The 22823-nt window shown below is 41.3% G+C and overlaps 1 protein-coding gene and 2 pseudogenes across 1 annotated transcript in view; 2 read left to right on the top strand and 1 right to left on the bottom strand.

Annotated features, from left to right (window-relative positions):
* The window catches only part of ENPP1 (ectonucleotide pyrophosphatase/phosphodiesterase 1), an 85662-nt gene extending 63913 nt beyond the window's left edge, over positions 1 to 21749 (bottom strand). The window contains exon 1 of the mRNA XM_030809691.1: positions 21498 to 21749. Within this exon, the coding sequence (XP_030665551.1) occupies positions 21498 to 21737 (240 nt within the window). The 5' untranslated portion in view covers positions 21738 to 21749. The remainder of the gene's footprint in view (positions 1 to 21497) is intronic.
* LOC105739547 lies at positions 1555 to 4007 on the top strand (annotated as a pseudogene).
* Positions 9949 to 10246, top strand: LOC100604494 (annotated as a pseudogene).
* Positions 21750 to 22823: the final 1074 nt, after the last annotated feature.

Raw genomic sequence — 22823 nt, 5'->3', positions numbered from 1 at the left:
AGTCTGTTTCCCAAGAAACCCAAGTTGTGTTACTGCCTTTTCTTTTGATCTGCCAACTCAGAGAAATAACTTTGACTACTACATTTCCCAGGCTCCCAGACTCCAAGCATCAGACCAAGAGAGGCCAACAGGAAAGAGAACATTGGAGGGTGGGAGGAAAGGAGAAATCAGAATGTATCTACCTTGTCCTCCCTGCTCCGGGTGGGACCCCTGCAGTGGCTGCATCTGCCCAGGGTCCCAGCTGCTACAGCGAAGCCCTAGCTCCCAAGCTCTGGTTTCATCACCTTTTTCTTTTGCCCTTCCTGCTCTCCAGGTGGTGGCGGCTTCCTTCTGTTACTCTTCTCAGGGTTGCCTAAGGGTCCTACCACTCCCTGTTTGACCATTAGCTCTTCTAACACTTTTGGTATTTGTTTCCTATATTAAATTCTTTTGATTAAGTTACTGAGTATGAGCTCTGTTTTTCTACTTGGACTCTAAAAGTAAATAATCAGACCAAGATAGATAAATACATGGATGGATGGATAGATAGACAGACATCCCAAAGCACAATCTAAACTAAATTTAATATAGGCAAAGAACTCCCCATTTTGAGGGTTATCTTGTTTTCTAATTTTCAAATCTCTTTGATGCAAAAACATATTTTAATTAGATCTTTCTTCAGTTGGTTTAAAAAAAAGAAAAATTGTCCCCCAATCCTGAAAATAGTTGGTCTCCTTTGCAGCAACTATCAAGAAAGACATGTCGTTAAATAAAAGTAGTACTAAATTACTTTAGAAAAGAATTGTAAAGTTTAGTTCAGCTCATAAGATAGGAAAGGGAGGAAAGCAGTTTTATTAATGGTGCAGAACAGCTCTTTCTGCCCTCAGGCAGAGGACCCAACAGATGGACTGCAAGGAAAAGCCTCATGAATCTTATCCAAAAAACATAGCTTTTCCTGCCTAGGTAAGTATCTTGCCTACGCAGATAGTGGGTCAGAGACGAAAAACAAAGGGTGGAAAGAACATAATGTGCAGTTAAGTTTCTGTAATTTATTTGCTGTTTTTTTCTGAAATAATTTTTGAAACATACTCATTCGGGCACCTTGTGTTTATCCTTGAAAGATGGGCTCAGTAGAAACAAACAAAAGGACAACTAAACAGAGGATTTCTAGTAATTCTTCCTGCGGACGGGAAATGGGAGATATAAACCACCACTTAATTTCTGTAAAGGCCTAGTATTTATTCAATCACAATTACAGTGACAACTTATTTAAAATTGGTAATGGAGGGGAATGTGCGGGCCTGGGGCCCGGGGCTGGAGTCACACAGGGCTCTGGCTTGTTTTCCAGCTGCCTACTGTACCTCACTACCTGGATGGCCCACAGGTACTGAAAACGCCGTGTTTTCAATATCACACTCATTAGCCTCATCCACCATTGACCCTGTGGCCAAAGACAGGAAATTTTTCAATTTGAGACTAATTGCAGGGTTCCAGTCGGCCAGCATTCATAGGAATGAAGACAAACACAGAGATGGTATGTCTAAGAGACTTCAAAAGGTATAGATCACTTGATTGAAGCATTTCTGATTTATTTAATATTTTTTCATTATATTTCTGTCCTCCTACAAGGGAAAGTCATGATTACACTAACCGAGCTAAAATGTTTACTAGCAGACACCTTATCACATCTTAAAATCATGGTAGGATGTCTTCTGGTATTACATCATGCTGATCATGTGGACATGCTGGCTGGAGCTCTCCAGCTGACACAGAGCAGGGTTCTGTGCTGTCTTCATACAAAGTGGAATTTGACAATCACTGCACCATGCCTTGGAACATCTAAAAGCCAGCATAAAAACATCCTCTAATCCCAGGACACCACTTTCCGCTCCCACTCGGAATCCAGAACGACCTCCACTGACAGCAGTACTCCTACATCAATGCTGTCTGTTAACGAGAAACAGCTCCATTGGTTTGCAAAGTTCTTCCCCTACCTGGTGCTCTTGCACACACTCTTCTTTGCAGCCTGCAGCAACTTATGGCTTCACTACCCCAGGTACCAGCTCCAAGCTTGAGCATTTTGTGGCCATCCTTTGTAAGTGCTTCGATTCTCCATGGACCACCTGCACCCTGTCAGAAACAGTGGCCAAGCAGTCAGTGAGGCCTCTGAAACTCTCCGAGTCCAAGATTTTGCTTTCGTCCTCAGGGTGTTCAACTGACATAGATTCCAGAAAGCAGTCACTGCCCCACCCGCAGCCCGGTTTGGAGTCAGCTGGTATAGAAAGCCCAACTTCCAGTGGCCTGGACAAGAAGGAGGGGCAACAGGCCACAGCCATGTTTGAAAAAGTGAGAAGATTCCGCATGCACATGGAGCAGAAGGGCATCATTTATAGTGTGTATCTGAAGCAGATAATAGTCAAAGTCATTTTGTGCTCATCATAACTTATGTTCCATATTTTTTAACCTGCATCACTCTTTAAATTGACTGTTCAGTTGACATGTAGGCTTTTACAGGATATAAGCCTACCAGTGTGTCTATTCCTTCGCAGAAATCTTGAAGCTTCTGGCTTCATTTTATGCCATTTTGGATATACTCTACAGTCTGACCTCCTCCTACAGGCTGTGGTAGATGCTGAGGAGATCCCTGAAGCAATATTCCTTTCAGGTGTTAAGAGAAAAAAGCAACTATAGTGACATCCCTGATGTCAAGAACGACTTTGCCTTCATCCTTCATCTGGCTAATCAGTATGATCCTTTTTATTCCAGACGCTTCTCCATATTCCTATCAGAGGTCAGTGAGAACAAACTGAAACAGATCAACCTCAGTAACAAATGGACAGTTGAGAAATTGAAACGTTAGCTTGTGGAAAATGTCCAAGACAAGATAGAACTGCATCTTTTTATGCTCAACGGTCTTCCAGACAAATGTCTTTGAGTTCACTGAAATGGAGTTGCTAAGCCTGGAGCAGATCCCAGAGGTGAAGCTGTCCTCTGCCGTCTCACAGCTGGTCAACCTCAAGGATCTTCATGTGGACCATTCATCTCTGGTAGTAGACCATCCTGCACTGGCCTTTTGGAGCAGAATTTTAAAATCCTCTGCCTGAAGCATCCTGAAATGGGAAAAATCCCATGCTGGGTATTTCACCTGAAGAATCTGAAGGAACCTTATCTTTCCCCTGTGTAGGAACCTTTTCTGTCGGACACAGGGAGGCTGTGTTCTCCCTGAACAGTTCAGTACTGTGCAGTTAGAAGGCTTTCAGGACTTAAAAAATCCAAGGACCCTCTACTTGAAGAGCACTCTCTCCCAGATCCCACAAGTCATTGCAGACCTCTTGCCTTCACTGCAGAATTGTCCCTTGATAAGGAGGGAAGCAAACTGGCTGTGCTGAACAACTTGAAAATGATGGTCAATAAGAAAAGCCTAGAACTGATCAGCTGTGACCTGGAATGCATTCCATTTCAGCCTGAATAATTTGCATGAGTTAGACCTAAAAGAAAATAACCTTAAAACTGTGAAAGAGATCATTAGCTGTCAGCATCTTCAGAATCTTTCCTGCTTGAAGTTATGGCACAATAACATTACTTATATTCCTGGATAAACTGGGGCATTATCTAACCTAGAGCAGCTCTTTTGGGGACTTATTAATATTGAGAATCTGCCCTTGCAGCTTTTCCTATGCAGCAAACTACATTATTTGAATCTAAGCTATAACCACTTGACCTTCATTCCAGAAGAAATCCAGTATCTGAGTAATTTGCAGTACTGTGCTGTGACCAACAACAATAGTGAGATGCTACCAGATGGGCTGTTTCAGTGCAAAAAGCTGCAATGTTTACCTCTGGGGAAAAGTAGCTTGATGAATTTGTCCCCTCATGTGGGTGAACTGTCAAAGCTTACTCATCTGGAGCTCATTGGAAATTAGCTGGAAACACTTCCTCCCGAACTGGAAGGATATCAGTCCCTAAAACAGAGCTGTCTGATTGTTGAAGAGAATTTGCTCAATACCCTTCCTCTTCCTGTAAGATAATATTTATAGATGTACTTAGACAAATGTTGACCTAATGAAGAGACCCATGCTTCAAAATCATTTTTAAAAGTATGCTCCAGGGCTTTAAATAAGAAGTAAAATTTTCTAAGTTAATAAAGATGAAAAATGGATGACTATTATGAAAAAAATTAGTAATTAATATATGAGCTTATAATTAGAAAGGGAACAGAATTTTAGAAATGTGTCACCTCTTCATGTATATATTTAGGCTGAAATCAACTTAATCATATTCAATAATCATTTGGATAAGGAATCTTAAAATAATATTTATAAGAACATTGATATCTTAACCCTTTTAATTTCTCTTCTAGTAAATGTTTCTTGAACAAGTACTATGTACATTTTCATCATTGTTAATTGGAGAACTATCAAGGTATTTTTTAAAAACTATAATATCACAATTTTTACATGCTATCCACGAGAAGTTTTTAAGATGCTAAAAATGTTCCACAGATCTGTATTGTCAATATGAAAGTGACTAGCCGTGTGTCATTGCATAGCACTACGGATGTGGCAAGAGTGATTGAGGAAATAAACTTTTTGCTTCATTAAAATTTAATTAAATGAAATTTTAATTTAAATAGCCACATGTAGCTAGTGGTTATCATCTTGGAGTGAACACATCTACGAACTCAAAATCTAGCAGGAAAAAAAAAATTTACGAAGTGGTCAATTAACAAAACAAAACAAAACAAAAAACAGTGTACTCTTTTTTTTTCAGGCTCCCTTTGATTTGTTAGTGCCACTAAAGCTATTATAGTTTTCAGGCTCCCATTGATTTGTTTGTGCCACTAAAGCTATTATAAAATGACTTTTCCAAAAGTAAATCAGACCTTGTCATTAAGAACAAAAATAAAAAAGAAACCAAACAGAAAAATATTTCAGTGATTTACAATTGCCTTCAATTGCTTTTTTTTTTTTTTTTTTTTTTTTTTGAGACACAGTCTTGCTCTGTCACCCAGGCTGGAGTGCAGTGGCGCCATCTCGGCTCACTGCAACCTCCACCTCCCGGGTTCAAGCAATTCTGGTGCCTCAGCCTCCCGAGTAGCTGGGATTGTGTGTGTGCCACCACAACAGGCTAATTTTTGTATTTTTGGTAGACATGGGGTTTCACCATGTTGCCCAGGCTGGTCTTGAACTCTTGGCTCAAGTAATCTGCCCGCCTCAGCCTCCCAAAGTGCTGGGATTACAGGCGTGAGCCACTGCGCCTGGCCTCCAATTGCTCTTAAAACACAAACCGGCTGGGGGCGGTGGCTCACACTTGTAATCCCAGCACTCTGGGAGGCCGAGGTGGGTGAATCATGAAGTCAAGAGTTCGAGACCAGCCTGGCCAACACAGTGAAACCCCGTCTCTACTAAAACTACAAAAAATTAGCTGGGCGTGGTGGCGGGCGCCTGTAATCCCAGCTACTCGGGAGGCTGAGGCAGGAGAATCACTTGAACCTGGGAGGCAGAGGTTGCAGTGAGCCAAGATGGCGCCACTGCACTACAGCCTGGGTGACAGAGCCAGACTCCATCTCAAAAAAAAAAAAAAAAAAAAAAACCAACAATAACAAAAACCACAACAAAAATCCTGCCTGGAGATGGCTCTGGCAACATTTCCCACCTCATCCCCATTACACTCCACTCAGTGCTGCACACCAGCCATCCTGGCCTCCTCCAAGCTCTGGGATGGGCCATGTCGTCTCCTCTCCCAGGGCCTTTTCCCTGCTGCTGCCTTTTCTCATAATCCTCTTCTGCTTGCCTGTCACTTCCTAAGAAATGCCTTCTCAGACCTCCTGGAGAAGGCTAATTCCCCCTCACTATTCCCTTTCTAACCCGTACACAGCTTCTGGGCTGCACTTATTTCAGCTCCAACTTGAGATATTCTTGTGTAATTCTTTGATAAATATCTGGTCCCCTCAGATAAAACCCAAAAAACAGACAGTAAGTAAACTTTCCCTTTGACCATTTAGCCCCCAGCCTCTTGCACCAGACTGCCCACACAGTAGAAACTCTACATATTTGTTAAATAGTTACAAACCATAGCAATAACAATATTGAACCCTGATCGAGCATCTACTATCAGGCACTCTTCTCATTAGTTTATAAATATGAATCCATCTAACCCTCAAAACAAACCTATGAGGTACTATTATTATCCCCATTTAATAGGCAAGGAAGCTACGACACAGAGAAGGGACCTGCCCAAACACCCAAAGCAATTATTGGCAGAGATGCGATTTACACTCCAGCAATCTGGCTCCAGGGTCTGGCCCTTACTAAGCTCTATGGCCTCAACAGGATTCAGTAGCAATTGAGTGGTTCTGGGACAGGGAGATGGGGCCAAAGAGCATCTAAAGAATGTTTCATTTGAGAGGACACATTGAGTTGGGTCTTGGTGGGTGCCTGATGTTGGGTGAGAAAAGGAGAGGTTAAAAAAATCACTATGGGGTAGAAAACAGATATAATCTGTACAAAGTGTATTTGGAGAACTGTACAAGGCTGAGCTGAATATCACAGAAGGCGTGCTTCAGAGGTGTGGAATGCTGAAGAGAGATAGGCATCTTCAGTCTTTTTTGACTCTCTAAATGGGCAAAGTGCCATCACAGCAGCAGTTGACTGAAACATATCTGAGCCCTACAAACTCCTAAATACAAAGTATGCACATAATATTGCATGTACTATACAACATATAGGACACTGAGTCCCACTGAGGTATGGGAGCTAGGCCAGACACTCCCAAGCCAACAGATTTGCTCCCTCCTACCTCAAAGAACTGTACCCATTAAAGGAGATAAGTCTTCAGCATAGGGCCAGACAAATAGTAAACACAAATAGGTATGTATGTATTTAACAAACACACATAGCACTTACTACCAGCAAGGGTCTACTCTAAGTGGTTGACAAATATTAACTCATAAATGACTGAACACATATGTCACAGACTTTCAGCACTGCTACGAATGGATGAAACTATTCATGGTGAGCCCTACAGTGATTAACGTCTCCTGTTACCCCCAGTGTGGGAAATAAAAACTAGTCTCGGCTCAGGAGTATATATTTTCTCATTGTGTGCTGTGGCAGTCCCAGAAAAATTCTGAGCAGAAACATAATACAGAGAAGTCATTATTTTAGAAAAACTGGTAATTTAACCATGAGAAAGAGACATATGCAAGAGAGATGGAGCTGAGGAATGAATACAATGGAAAACAAACACGTACCAAAAAGCTGGAAATTCTTGGGGACTGAGAATGTCTAAAGTATGCATAGAAATAGTTTCAAAGATTACCTACTGAATTGAGGATACTAAAATAAAAGTCTCAAAATCCTACTTATGAAAAGTACATTAGAAAGCTGTCTATTAATGGTAAACTTTCATAATGGAATATAAATGAAAAAAGGCAACAGAATAATATGCACAAAGTGATCTCATCTTCGTTTTGTTTAAAAAAGTGATATGTACACATAGAAAAGTCCTGGAGGGTAAAAAACCCAAAAGCAATTTTCATTTTCTTCTTCATACTTTTTTATATTGTCTGAATTTTTTGCAATAGAAAGTATCTTTATAACAAGGGGGAAAATATTATAAGCTCTCAAAACAAATATTTTGGAACTAGAAGGAACCCATCTAATCCAACTCCTCATATTACGGTTAAGGAAACCGAAAGTCAAAGAAAGAAAGTAATTGTTCAAAGGTCACATAGCAAATGATTCTTGTGATTCAAGTTTAGACCCTTTACATGATCCCTGTCTCTGAAGACCTTTGCTTGAATCATTCCATAATACTCAATATTCTTTTTCTTTGAAAGTTTCTAAGAGATAACAAATGTATAAATACTTATATATGTCAATATTCTTCACATTTACCTCCTTTGTGCTGATTAGTAAGGTATTCAAATAAATCGTGTCCAAGCAGAGTTGTTTCCTGCTTATTTCCCCGACTAATCCAAAAGTAGATAAGACCAACAGCGTCTATTCATAACGCTCCTCAACCACACTGTTCCCACATGAATATTTCATTCACCTGTTTCCTAGTATCCCAGAGATTCTAATCGAAATGGTGCTGGGTGGCAGTTTATAGGAAGCTAGTGTGTTTGGATGATGAAGTATTATGGAATAAACTCTGGGCCAAGGACATTTAACCTGATTTTACATCACCTGAAAAAGCGTTGGTATAAGATTCCTTTGTTTTGGTTTTGTGTCAAGTAGACTGTTGATTGTTGAGAGGGGACTGCAGTGGAAACTTGGAATTGGAGAGTTCCATTGATCGTGCGATGGAAAGCACCATCTACATGATATTTTGATAGATGGATGGCTGAATTGGAAAAACATCTGAATGTTATCAGGTAACAGCAAAGACAGAAGATTGGCAAAGCTAAGGGCAATAAAGAGTAATTAAAGGACAAGCCAGTGCAGAGTAAAAGAAGGCAATTAAATTATAAGCAACACAGGAGAGCACAGGCAGGTTCCTGAAAGACAGATACGGCATACGCAAAGGGAGGAGACTATGCCGTGTTCTATACGTGCAAGAGCAATGGGGCTACTTGTATCCATGTGCCGCTGAGGTTCACGGAAGGAAAGGGGCCAAATGCAACCAGCGGTAGCACCAATTCAACCTAATGCAACCACAGTTGAGGTCATGGAGGCCCATTGAGTTTTTTCATTTTGTTTTAGGTTTCTAATCACAACATCATGTATGAAGTCAGTGGCAGAGCGAGGGTTAATTAGAATTCCCAGCTACGGAAATTCCAGATGTGGTGCCTTCTGTGCTGTCTCATAGCCTTATGGAGTGCTGGTACTCAAACTTAATTGTTCAGACAAACCTCTGAGGATCTATGAAAATGCAGATCTTGGTTTGGTAGGTCTGGGGTGGGGCCCAAGATTCTGCATTTCTTACAAATTCTAAGATGATAATGCTGATATGTCAGTCTGCAGACCACACTTTGGGTAGTAAGGATGTAAAGTGCCTTCTGAGTAAGGAAAAATAAAAAATTCTCAGTCACATTGAAGCTTATCAACAATAACAAGAAAAAACCACTTATTCAGGGCATATTATGCACCATTTTGTACACATTATGTAATTTACTTCTCCTAACACACTCTAATATGATTTTGTCTCTATGCTACAGTTGTGGTACTATTTAGGAAACATTTTTGTCTATATTCAAACAGCTAGTAACAGTACCAGGATTTAAACCTGATTTTGTCTGACTCCAAAACTATTCACCAATAAACTACAGAGATGAGATTAACAGAATTATTAATTTTGTGATCTTGGAAAGTCTCCAAACTTTCTCTGAGCCATGATTTTTTCATCTCTAACATGGGGACGGATAACAGCAGAGCCGTGGTTTGGACTAATGAGGTAGGAGATGTAGAAGTATTTTGAAATTTATAAAAGAATGTAAGGATACAATCATTGTAACTAGGTTAATTTTCACTCTCCTCTCCCTAGTTCTTGAGAGTTTGTTTGGAGGTTCTAGCAGGGGAGTGGACCTACTCATATACCCTTGACCAAAGACTGGTTCTCGTCTATGGGAAATGGTCATCTTCTTCAACCGAGCGCACATCTTCGGGAGGGACACACGTGGAGTAGTGAGGGAGGAAGGGGACACCCGCCTAGCCAGCCAGATAGCCAAATCAGCCCTGGTGATCAATGGGGTGATAGATGTCGCAGCCAGATCGCCCTCACATCCCCTAGTTCTTAAAAATATTACTGAAAATATTACTGAATGTATACCTATTTTCTAAATATTTGTAAATATATTCACAAAATTTTTCTTATCAGGATCCCATTATACTTCTAAAAGTTACTAACAACCCTAAGATGCCTTTTCAGATGATTATGGGCATTCTTCTTTAAAACCACACCAAAATTCTAAAAGTAGTAATTTCTTAAACTATGGCCAGTCACTCCGAAGCAGGGAAGGGGGGCAAGATGGTTTACATCTGGAATGGACAAGGGTTGGACAGCTGGAGTCAGTCTCCATGGAGATTATCTTTGATAACAGATTTCTTCTAGGGAATAGCTGAGTTTGTGGTTTTGCTTTTCAAAACTCTGCTTCAGCAAGATGCGAAAAAAAAAAAAAAAAAAAAAAGAAGCTATGGAAACTCATCTGATTCCAGATATGATGATGGAAGAGGGCCACCAGGGAAACTCTCCCCAAAGAATGGGTCGAATCAATCATTTGCGTGGCCTCAGTCCTCCTCCAATGGCTGGTGGTTGAGGAAGGTAAATGTCTGCTCTACGAAGCAGGCAACTGGACATGCATATTCACAGCAGAAAGAAACCATCAAGAAGTGGGGGCTGGCCATGCTGGAGCAGTAGACAAATGTGTGTGTCTAAATAGGGACTGCTCTGTGTCCTCACAGATGCATGAGGTAATGCTGGGAATTCCCTCGCAGGGAACTGGCTGACTGACATGCAGTTCCACAAATGCACATTTGTCTCATTATCTTTTTTGTATAGTTTATTAAAGTATTAATATAGTTTCAATAAGTATTTTTAGGTTGCAAAATGAACCCCTCATCTTTATATTAAATTCACAAAAAAACTGAATCTGAAGAATATAAATAAAAGGCTGTGTATTTAACATTTAGTGTCACCTTTTCAACTTCTGAAATACTGTTCATTGGTAATTTGTTCTCATTTATAAATCACATTGTATTCATTTCGATAATATGCATATATCTGTGCTCTTGAATTAATTTTTATCTCATATTTGTCTTTTGAAAAAAGTAAATTATGGCATAAAAATGGAAAAGATATTACTGAACTTTTCATACTGTTACACTAAAATCCATTAGTCTATCTTGCACTTTGAATGGAAATTATACCAATGCATAATTTTGTAACATCATCCACTCGTCCTTTGGAAAATATTGGTTCACTAAGTTCTATCATTCTTCCAAATGTTAACACGTCATTAAACAACATTAAAAAAAAAACCACATTCCTCGCTATCTTCATCAATTTTGTGTAAGGATCAGGAAGCTGTTACACTCAAATGGCAAATACAAGTTTTTCAAAATTCCAATTTTTGCTTGGAAGCTCAGATTTTATCATAGACAGCTGATAGCTTCATAGGTTTTCCTTGAAGGGACAAGCTAACATCACTCATTTTTGAGAAAATATGTCAAATAAATAAGTCTAAATAAAAAGCTTGTCAGTTCTTTCAAATAAAAATGGTGTTCTTTGAAAAAAATTAGTCCAGCTTGCAACTTAAACAACTGCACAGCTGCTTTTCCTCTAGAAAACAGTACTTCAGTATGCAGCAGATATGCTACATGCATACTTCCAATTGTGTCACATAGAATATCAAAAAGACAGGTAATCTAGGTTTCAGATTATTAAATCTGCTTCATCAAGGACTTTTTTTTTTTTTTTTTGAGACAGAGTCTCACTCTGTCACCCAGGCTGGAGTGCAGGGGCACGATCTCGGCTCACTGCAACCTCCGCCTCCTGGGTGCATGCCATTCTCCTGCCTCAGCCTCCCAAGTAGCTGGGACTACAGGCGCCCACCACCATGCCCGGCTAATTTTTTTTGTATTTTTAGTAGAAATGGCGTTTCACCGTGTTAGCCAGGATTGTCTCGATCTCCTAACCTCGTGATCCGCCCGCCTCGGCCTCCCAAAGTGCAAGGATTACAGGCGTGAGCCACCACGCTCAGCCTTATCAAGGACGTTTTTATTGCTTCATCTAAGGTGTTCTTTTTAGCGAAATGGCTTTTTTTTTTTATTGCAAGTGCATGACTACTTGTACAATTGGTGTCATTGCAATGACTTCTGCTAAGGTGCCATCCCTCCTTTAATACCACGGTGTAAAAGTCAACACAGTGAAAGGGCAAATAATGTCTTAATCTACTGAGTTTCTTTTCAATTCTCTCTCTCTAACCATAAGAGATCATCAAGACCCCCCAGATGCTTGCTAATGTCAAAAAAAGCTTTCTAAGCAGGAAGGGGATCAGGAAACACACCTTTAGGAACAAGCTACTTTCTCAAAAATATTCACCTGAAAACCAAGATAGTGATTTTTTTTAAGACTCTCAAATCAGACCTGTTATAGGATGTTTGCCAGCTAAGTCTGTGCAAAGTCCTCAAATACAGTGAGAAAATGGTCAATCCATAAATGAGAAACACTTGTGACAATTCGCTGTGACAATTTACTTCCTCCAAAACGATTTTCTTATGCATATTATACATATATATATAAAATATGGAGATACGTACATACACACGTGTGTGTGTGTGTGTGTGTGTGTGTATATATGGAGAGAGAGAAAGAGAGACAGATTGAGAGAGCGAGAGAGAGAGAGAGAGAGAGATGGGGTTTAATTATATTGCCCAGGCTGATCTTAAATTATGGCCTCAAGTGATTCTCCTGCCTTGGCCTCCTTTAGAGGCATGAGCCACCTCACACAGCCCAAAATCACTTTCTATCAAAACTCTCTATTTTTCTATTCTACTACATTTAAAAATAAGCCAAGAAGGAAACTCAAACTAAGAAGAAAAGCACAATTTCCCAAAAGTATACCTACTTTGGAAGCTCCCAGAAACAGTTGATTGTTGACTTCACACTGATCAAGTGCACTAATTTTGACTTCCACCCGGGAAAGTCTAGTCATTGAACTACCAAAGACACATATATATCTCAATATAGAGGCAATCTTTAGCATCACCACACCAGAAATTTCTTAGGTTCTAATTACATATTGTTATACTGAAGCGGGCAAAGGAGAGTTGGAAACCCAACGGCAGGCCAAGCTTAATGAATAGGATACAACATTTAGCAAATGAATGGGATGGCATTAGCTATTAGTCCATGATAAAAATCTGTAGATAAAAGTCCTTCCAGTTACCATCATAGTCTATTACTTACTAACAGTGCGGCTTTTGCCTATAAATTTAGCCCATTGTTGCTAGAAGTAGAGTAAATGAATCACCTACATCTGAATAACTTGAGGTGCTTGTTAAAAATTGTGGATTCTTTGGGTCAATTCCAAATCTAATAAATCATAATCGCTGAGATTGGAGCCTAGAAATCTGTCTTTAACACTTCCCAGGTGGTTAGGTGGTTTTTATGCACAATAATGTCTGCATGGAAACCTGACTGAATCCCTGAGTGAGCCTCCAAATCAATATTTGAGGATCAATATTGATCCTCAAAAAAAACTACCAAGTGCTACAAAAATGATTGCAACCATCTAAACTTCTACCACCTACATTTCTACCAACTCTTCTTCTAAAAACTAAAAGTAAAAAAAGGTAAAAATAATTTTTCAAAGACACCACAGATATTATCTTAATTGTAACTAAATCTCAGATAACTAGAATACTCAGAAGATAGTCTTCTCATTAATATTTAACTGAACATTCTGGTCACTCTTTTGAAAAACCTTAAATGTGTTACCACGTTGTCTTTCCTTGGTAAGTGCATAACTTAGTTTTTATCTGATGACAAGGGATTTTCGAGTTGGGTCAGAATTCTGAGTATCAGGTTTTGTTGCACAAGATTTATGCTTAGAAGAGTAATCTATGCTCGGCCCTGAGCTCATTTGCTAAAAGGTTTCTTGTTTATTTTTTCTTGTTTGGGGGATATTTTATGGTTGATGGAGGCATGCTTATTTTAACCAAAAGCAGATCTCTAATTACAAGTTGTATTCCAAATGCCTATTTGTTCCTAAGTTGTCTGGAACTTAAATGCCTCTCCCCATAGCAAGAAAAAAAAAGAAGTTATAAATCACGATAAAGTTTTCTGGCTTGTACAAAAAGGCCACAATATAGATGAAATACATTTGCTGTATCTTAAATGCCACACAAATATTTTACAATGGTATTCATCAAACTTGAGAGCAAAATTGAATATGAAACTATTTTCATTTACCTTTAATATTACTACTTAAGATAAAAAGAGTCTTTTTTTGTGGTGGCTCACGCCTGTAATCCCAGCACTTTGGGAGGCCGAGGCGGGCAGATCACTTGAGGTCAGGAGTTCGAGACCAGCCTGGCCAAAATGGCGAAACCCTGTCTCTACTAAAAGTACAAAAAAAAAAAAAAAAAAAATTAGCCAGGTGTGGTGGTGCGTGCCTGTAATCCCAGCTACTCAGGAGGCTGAGGCAGGATAACCTGATGTCGGGAGGCGGACAGAGGTTGCAGTGAGCCAAGTTCATTCCACTGCACTTCAGCCTGCACGACAAAGTAAAACTCCGTCTCAAAAAAAAAAAGGCTGATAGATAAAAATTTCTGTAAATGCTCTAGAAAGGTTAATGGCCCCCAGTTCTTTATTATACAGAACACATAAGGTCTCTCAATGTGACCACCAGGGATTTTCTTCAGAGTCATGATTAGGATATGATGGGGGCAGGAGATGACAAAACTGAGTGTCCAAAGTTAACTAAACAAGTGAAATAGAAATTAGCAAAGTGTTTTTGAAACAGTAGCTGCGTATCCCTGAGAAAGAGACAACATGGAGTGGAAACAGCTGAGCTATAAATGGTGAGAAAGAAATACCAGAACAAGATTCAAGGCAGAAGAAAGGAAGAGACAGAAAGTAATGCTGAAGAAGAGCGAAGAATCACAAACACTGAATTCAGGGTGTGGCAGCAAAGTTATCAAAACCAAAGAGGCCTTGGTGTAAGTGAAGGAGGCCCTCCTTCATATGTGCCGACTGCCACACTTGGAGTGTTTGTACCTGAGAGAATGTTCACTGACTAGATTTCTGATTCTGAATCCAAGTTATCACAGAGGCCCCGTCTGCCTTCTTCTTAGGCACCCTCACCTTAGTTGGGTACTTCTGTTCCTTCACTACCTCCTCCATCTCCCTATACCCAAATAAAATTATATCCCAGTTTTAATCTTACCCCTGAATTTATACCCAAGTGTCATCTCTATGTGGATTCCTGACCATCACAGACCCTAATGGGTCCCTGCTTGTGTATTCAGTCTTCCCATCTTCCCCTTTTCCAAATCAAAGTGTGGCTCAGTCTAACTAAAAATGCAGTACATTCATTCAAGCAATTAAAAGCTGACACTGAGTGTCAGGTACTATCCTCTGCCTAATAGTAAACACAACAGTCTTGGGTTCCTAGGAATCCTTTATGTATTTTATTAGAATATGTGAAACAAATACCATAAGGGACACAGAGAACACTTCTCTGGCCTCTTAAGATGCTCTGGTTATTATGAATTAAAATGTTCAACTATGGCTGGACAGACAACAAATTTTATAAACCAAAGGAGCAATGTCAACTCCAAGTCTGATTAAGAGCAGAGACTTAGCTTGAGCATTCTTCCTTCCATATTCTACAGTTAAGATAATCGATCATAACGGAAGGAAAAGGAAGCTAATTGAATTATAATTTTTACACCCAAATCTCAAATACTGCCAGCTTCTGCCTCTTATAAAGAACTGTTTCACAGCATATACTCAGGGCAACTTGAATCTATGCTCCTGGGTTGCATTCCTCAAACTTGGCCCAAATACAGCTCTATAATTATATTAATTTTGCCTTGGTTTTTTTTTTTCTTTAGGTCAGCAGGATTCACAGTGACTTCCCACCACCACCTGGTGTTTTTCTCTAAAATCAGTGCTTGGTACCAGCATGAACTCATTGCATTCTCCATTTTTGGAAGTCCTACCACATGTTGTGGAGATGAGGTCTCACTATGTTGCCCAGGTAGGTTGTGAACTCTTGAGCTCAAGCAATCCTCCCACATCAGCCTCCCAAAGTTCTGGGATTTCAGGCATTAGCCTCTATGCTCCGCCAGATATCTTATCTTGTGTGGTTGAAGCTGATTGAGATTGGATGGATCGGCATTTCCATTGTGCAAACCACACTCAGTCTTCCAGAGTGGAAGAATAAATAAATGGAATCATGAAAAGTTAATTGGCAAAGCTTACAGAAAGCTTTAACCTTCCCTGGCCTAAGGCTCTTCCATTTGCTTAACTTACATTCTACCCTGCTTGGAAAACATCAGCTTTCTCCTTTTGAAATAAGAATGGAAAGATCCATGCACCTGGATGAAGGAGCCTATGAACCAGCTCTCCTGAAAAGTTGTAAACTAAAAATAAAATCCAAAGCCCTCAACCAACTGAGTGGACCCACTCTCGGCCAAGGAGACCCCAGAGAAACCTCAAAAAACTGAGTTCTCAGTCAAAATAGGAAGAGAGGTCAAACGCGCCTCATTATACTCCCTCCCTTTTGGAGTTCAGGCGTAACAATTGACCAGCATTAATGTTACAATAGAAATAAGACCGCAAAAACAGTCTCTGTGGCAATAAGACATCTAGTTATAAACAAGACCTTAAGGGTATGCAAGGAGAGGGTTAAGTCATGTGTGCAAACCATCAATCTTGCTACATAGCATGCTTAACTTACAACATCTCTTTTTTTTTTTTTTTTTTTTTTTTTGAGACAGAGTCTTGCTCTGTCACCTGGGCTGCAGTGCAGTGGTGCAATCTCAGCTCACTGCAACCTCTGCCTCCCTCCGGTTCAAGCGATTCTCCTGCCTCAGCCTCCCAAGTGGTTCAGACTGCAGGCACGTACTACCATGCCCTGCTAATTTTTTTTGTATTTTTAGTAGAGAACGGGTTTCACCATGTTGGTCATTCTGGTCTTGAACTCCTGACCTCAAATGATCCCGCCTGCCTCAGCCTCCCAAAATGCTGGGATTACAGGTGTGATCCACCACACACGGCCACAACATCCCTTCCTGTTTCCTGTTGATTCCAAGTATTAGACAGAGCCTTACTCCTTTAATCAATTGCAAATTAAAGAATCTCCGCATCACTAGGCAAGGTGGCTGACGCCTGTAACACAGCACTTTGGGAGGCTGAGGTGGGTGGAACTCCCGAGCTCAGGAGTTCAAGACCAGCCTGGGCAACAAAGTGAAACCCCGTCTCTACTAAAATACAAAAAAATTAGCCAGGAGTGGTGGCGTGTACCTGTAATCCCAGCTACTCGGGAGGCTGAGACAGGAGAATCGCTTGAACCAGGGAGCGGGAGGTTGCAGTGGGCCAAGATCGCACTACTGCACTCTAGCCTGGGCGACAGAGCAAGACTGTCTCAAAAAAAAAAAAATCTCTGAATATGCTGAATAAATAACCTGTAAGCCCTTGCTTTAAGATATCCCACTTTTTCATATGGAATCAATGTATACCTTTCATGTACTGATTTACGTCTTTGCCAGTAACTCCTGCCTCCCTGAAATATATAAAAACAAACAGTAATCCAACTGCCTCAGGTGTATGTTCTCAGGACTCCTTGAGAAAGTGTTTCCCTGAGTCACAGTCACTCATCTTGGCTCAGGATAAAGCTCTTTAAAATATTTAACAGAGTTTGGTTTTTCCATTAACAAGGTGATACTCTTCATTATTGTCAAGGCCTTATAAGTTTCTCATTGAAAATTCTAAACTAATTAAGGATTCTTTTAACAGCAAGCTCTTAGGAGACAAAAACATCAAAGATCATGGTCTCCAACCTGGAAGATTTTGTTTAATAGAAAATACCATCAAATAAAGGACTCCTAGCCACGTTAGAAGGGCCAATATCAGGCTGCCCTGCCTGAGTGGACACCTTCCTCAGTGGAGATCTTCAACACTTTGTTCTTTAGACCAGGACAGGAAGTGGATTAAAATATTCATTTGGTTACCTTCAGGAATAGGAACAATCTTCATATTTGTATTTCAAGTTGTTTTGTTGATAATTGTCCTTATTTGTGTCATCTTTTTGATTCTTAAATTGATTATGCTTTGTATTTCTAGATGTCTAAAGTCTACCACAAAATTTTATAACAAAAAACTCATCGTAATAGCTAGATGCTTAGAAATAACCCAACACACCTCAACTCCAGTATAAATGAATGACCTGAGATCCCGCTGCTCTGTCCCCTTATTTTTCAATCCAATCCCTGAATTGTTGCCTACCAACTCAGCCTTGGAACCTCACTAAGTTCTTAAGTTATGGTACTTCTGCCCGTCTCATTCCCTCTGACATGGGACAAGATTATCCGGAAAGGAGCCTTCCCGGCAATGTGGGACAAACTTATATCCAAATGTTGATCTTCAGTATTTTAAGAAGAGAAAGATTTTTACTAAAAGGAGGAAATGAGAAAGAAAAATTGCTCAGAGCAGTCTGAGATATGCAAACTATGCAAAATTTATCAGGCCCAGAGTGACATGAGAATGGGACTTCAGTCACATCACTGCACCCATTCCCAGGGGCAATTCTTTAAAAGCATTTTGTTCCTGACAGCTGCCTCACCCACTATCTTCATGTTCCTGGAATGTGTGATACAAAGAACAATGTATAGCCAACCAATAGCTTGTTATTGTAACATAAATGCTTGATAAACAACTTAGGAACTGCCTCTTCCTTTTTCCTTTAAAAACCCATTTGTAACTGCTGCTAATAGCATATACTCAGGGCAACTTTTTTTTTTTTTTAAAAGAACTCTTTCACTGAAACATGAAAGTAGTCTTCAGTGACCACCACCCATACGCAAGCCCTTTACACATACACAGATACACAGATACATGTATTCATAAGTATAGCAGAAGAAAAAAATGCTTTTGAGGAGCTAACTGGAGAAATGTATTGCAATGCAGTTGAGAATTACATGACTGTAAAACCACACCAAGAAACAAGAGGGATATTTAAATACATCTCCAAGTCAATACATCTAGGTGGAAGGCTACACTTCAGTTCAAAACTTCATTTACAACCAAGGAAAGGCATCTAATATTTAACATACCTACTGACGCATGTAGAGAATAATACTTGTTTTTCCCTCTTACTGTTTTCCTCAGTTTGGCTCAGTACCTAGACACAAGCATTCCAGGGCCCAGGGCCAAAAGCCTCTAAAGCACAGCTTGGTGGCCCTCTCCTAAGATCAAACACCACAATGGGGAGAAGCCAGGGTAGGACAGAATCCTCACTTCTTCATCCATTCTCACACATCTACATCATTTTAGTTTATCTGAGAAAACTGCAGAATAATGTAAAAATTATATTGCCACTGCAACATGACTGCCTCTGCAAGGCAAGGCAACTCTTCTATTTATCCTGCTAAATTAAAACAGTGTAGCTGAGGATCATAGTGGTGGGCCTCTCCTAATCCCAACCCCAGGGTGCAATTAGTTCAATCTGTTTCTGCAGCTTTATGAAAAGTGTGCTGAGGTTTAATCTGAAAAAAAAGGAATTCTATAATTGCAGCTCCTCTCTAGAAGACATATCCCAGAGCTCTTTGATGACAATTGTCAGGTTGCTTTTGGGGCCTTTTCCCTTTGGAAGCCCATTATTTGGGGAAGTTCTCGGGGGAGAAGGGGTTGGGGGGAAAAGGTATTGAAGTAGGGAAGGGAAAGAAGAATATCAGTTTGCACTTTCAGTTCAGTAGCTAAATAGCAATTTCAACAATAAAGGGTCTCACTGTGTCACCCAGGCTGAACTGCAGTGGCACAATCACGGTTCACTGCAGCCTTAACTTTCCCTGGCTCAGCTGAACCTCCCATATCAGCCTCCCAAGTAGCTGGGACATAGACGCATGCTACCATACCCAGCTAATTTTTGTATCTTTTGTAGAGATGGGGTTTCATCGTGTTGCCCAGGCTGGTCTCAAACTCCTGGGCTCAAGCGATGGAACCGCCTCAGCTTCCCAAAGTGCTGGGATAATAGGTCTGAGTCACCGCACCAGGTCCGTTTGGTAACATTTGTATGTTAATGTCTCACAGTGTTCCATCAGAAGATATGAAGTAAGAATTTTTTCCAATTCAACAGATGCAAAAGACCCCAATTAATGAATTAAAAAGGTCCATAATAGTCCTACTTGTGGAAGTAAGTCCTAGGACCCTTCTATGTCAAATGCCCAGAGTAGCATCATCACACAGAATGCTGTTTGACCAGTTGACTGTAGCTCTCAAAGACTGGACAGCTTGTTCCAAAAGTAGACCTTTACTGATATCTGTTGTGGATGTATAAGTAAACGAGCAAGAAAAATTTAAAAACTGAATTTTGCAATTGGAAAACCTGTAAAGATTTATAGGCATGTAGAAATGGCTTTACACTAGAGTTACACAGATTCCACATACAATTATCGACTACCTCATCGTGTGTGAAACACCTCAAGGTATTAATACTAAACAATTTAAGTGATCAGGTTGTAAAAGCTAAGGTCTTCCATTAACAAAATTTTAAAAAGGTGACTCAAGAGCTAAGTTCTCATCAATATTTTGTTATTATGGACTCAAACAGTGTTATAAGATGCAAAATTTTATCTTGAGATGCAAACAACGTGTGGCTTGGGGTACTTATTCTTTGAACCTTAGGATTCTTTTTAAGTACTAAGTATACGGCACCATCTCTTAAGTCTAGGAAGATTGATTCCTCAAAGTATAGCATCTCCACGATATCCCAAATACAGTGAAAATGGAAATGCATACAAAATGAAAGGAGACTTCAAAAATTAGAAATTTTTCTATAAAGCATTGTTCAATCATATGTAAGGGGATATATTTTAGGGTACACTATACATAGAAATCTGTAATTTCCATATAATACAATAAAAATGATTCTATTTCCTTGCTGTTTTCAATTTACTTCCCTACATACATTCTTCAGTTTGATTTTCACAATAATCCCATGCAATGCACAAGGGAGTTGATGTTGTCCCATTTTCACACATTAGAAATTGAGGTTTGGGGACAGTTACGCAAGGCCTCAGCAATTAATAACAGCCAGGAATCCAGGCCTTCTCTCAATCAGCACTTCCCACCATGAATTCAGAATAAAAGCCAACCCCCACATTTCATAAAGTTGACTGTGGGTCCTGCAGCTGTCATAGCAAAATAGCAGAGGAGTAATAGGTAGCTTTTGTTAGCAACACAAACCGTGTAGCCTATGGTTAGAAGAGTGGGCAAAGAATCATAAAGGTTTCTTCAGTCACATAATTTGAATATCCATGGAATTTCTGAGCAACTGCAAGGAAATTCCAAAACGGAGCGAAAGGGAAAAAGTGTTCCCTAGAGTTCCTAATAAAACTTAAAGAGCTCTGCTAACTCTTCAACTGCAACCAGTTAACCCAAGTGAAGTCACGTATACTGCGCCCAGAGCCCCCCAAAGGAAGCAACACATTGATGCACCTTCTTAAGACCAACAACTTTCGCGTTTGACATTTTTCTCCTCTAAAAACCCGTAATCTCCTGGGGCAGGGGGTCGAGTATTTCTAAGGATGACCGTTTTGAACAGCCTGCTTTCATAGGCATCCGTAATTCAAGTGAGAGTGAACCATCCTGCCCTGCCAAGGTACCTGGCAGGGGCGGCGGTGTGGGGCACTTGCAAAGGCTGCGGAGGAGAGCGCGCGGGCGAAGAAGCACTCCCGGACCATGCCTCTCTCCGGTGCCCGGTGCTGACTGCGCTGCGAGCGCAGGAGCTCGGGGCCGCCCTCCCGGTCCTCCCAGCCCTCCCGGGCGCCGGGGCCTGGCCGCGGACCTACCAGCGAGAGTACTTTATAGGTGTTGGGGTCCTTGGCGGTGCGGGCGCGCGCCGCCTTCTCCAGCGGTTCCTCCCCCACGTCCATGGGGGCCAGCAAGGACGCGGCCGCCTGCGGGTCCCCGGGCGCCTCGGCAGCGTGGCTGCTGCCCCTATCGCGGCCGTTCCCCGCCGGGCCCTCCCGGGGAGCGCGCCCGCCCTCGCCGCCGCGGCCCCCGCCCCCCGCGCAGCCATCGCGCTCCATCGTGGCCCCGGGCGCTCCGGCCCCGCCGCCCGGCCGCGCCTTTAATAGGCCCCGCGCCGCCCGCCCCGCCCCTCCCCTCCCCGCCGCGCCCGCCCCTCGCGGTCAGACCTTCGGCTCCCCGCCCTACACCCGGCTCTCGCAGTCAGGGCAAAGCGACTCAACGCCCCGGATTATTTGGCTTCCTGTCTGATTTCGGGCACTCTGTGTGTGGGTTATTTTGGGTCCCTTACGTGGGCGTGTCTTAAACTTCCCCCCAAGCCGTCCCCTCCCCGCGCCCCGGCCACCCTCCCGACACTTGCAGGAATCGCCCTGCGTGGCCTCGCGGCGCGGGCTGGACTGGAATTGCAGCGTGTGGTCTGCAGAGGGCATGAGATCATGAGGCCCCAAAATAGAGCGGGGAGGAGGAGAAGGATGCAGCCTCTGATGCCGGTCCGGCTTCTCAAAGGCGGGAGAGAGTGGAGTCTTGGGGTTGACCTGTGAGTTTCTGGATGGAAATGCAAATGAAGCATGGAGGAAGGCGACTTTCTGTTTCTCCCCCTCTGAGCCCTGTCCCCCACTACCTAAGGTACTCAGAGAGAAATCGTCCACTTAAAATACGTGGGTTTACATACACTGAACACACATGTAAGGGATGTTTCGTTTCCCTCGGTTTTATGTGGTTTCTGGAGTTTTCTCGCTATTGTTTTTATGTATATTTGCTTATTTTTCTAGACTTTCTGTATTGAAGGTTTCAGGAGTTGGTGTTGCCCTCTCCTGAGGTTGACACTGATACCTAGCAATATCAAAAGTGTTAATGCAATCTGCAATACTTTGATAAGCCTTATTTTTCAACTAGGACGCTAACAGTGAGCTGATTCTTGGTGGGTTTTGTTTTACCTTTGATTCTGGAACTTGTACATTTTCTGGCTCATCAGTTAGCAAAATCACCAGTGTGTAGTGAAGTGAGACAGAGGGAAACCAATGACTTTGAACTACTTTGCAATACCCAGGACTGACTTCACGTACCAAGGAAAACAATTAATTTTGGATACATTTTGAATACATGAATATATACAGATGTTTACAGATGAGAATGAATGTTTAACA

This window comes from Nomascus leucogenys, chromosome 3, assembly GCF_006542625.1.
Source record: "Nomascus leucogenys isolate Asia chromosome 3, Asia_NLE_v1, whole genome shotgun sequence".
In the NCBI taxonomy this organism is placed as follows: Eukaryota; Metazoa; Chordata; class Mammalia; order Primates; family Hylobatidae; genus Nomascus; species Nomascus leucogenys.
Note: the sequence above shows the minus strand (reverse complement) of the source record. Positions and strands in the feature narration are given on the sequence as shown.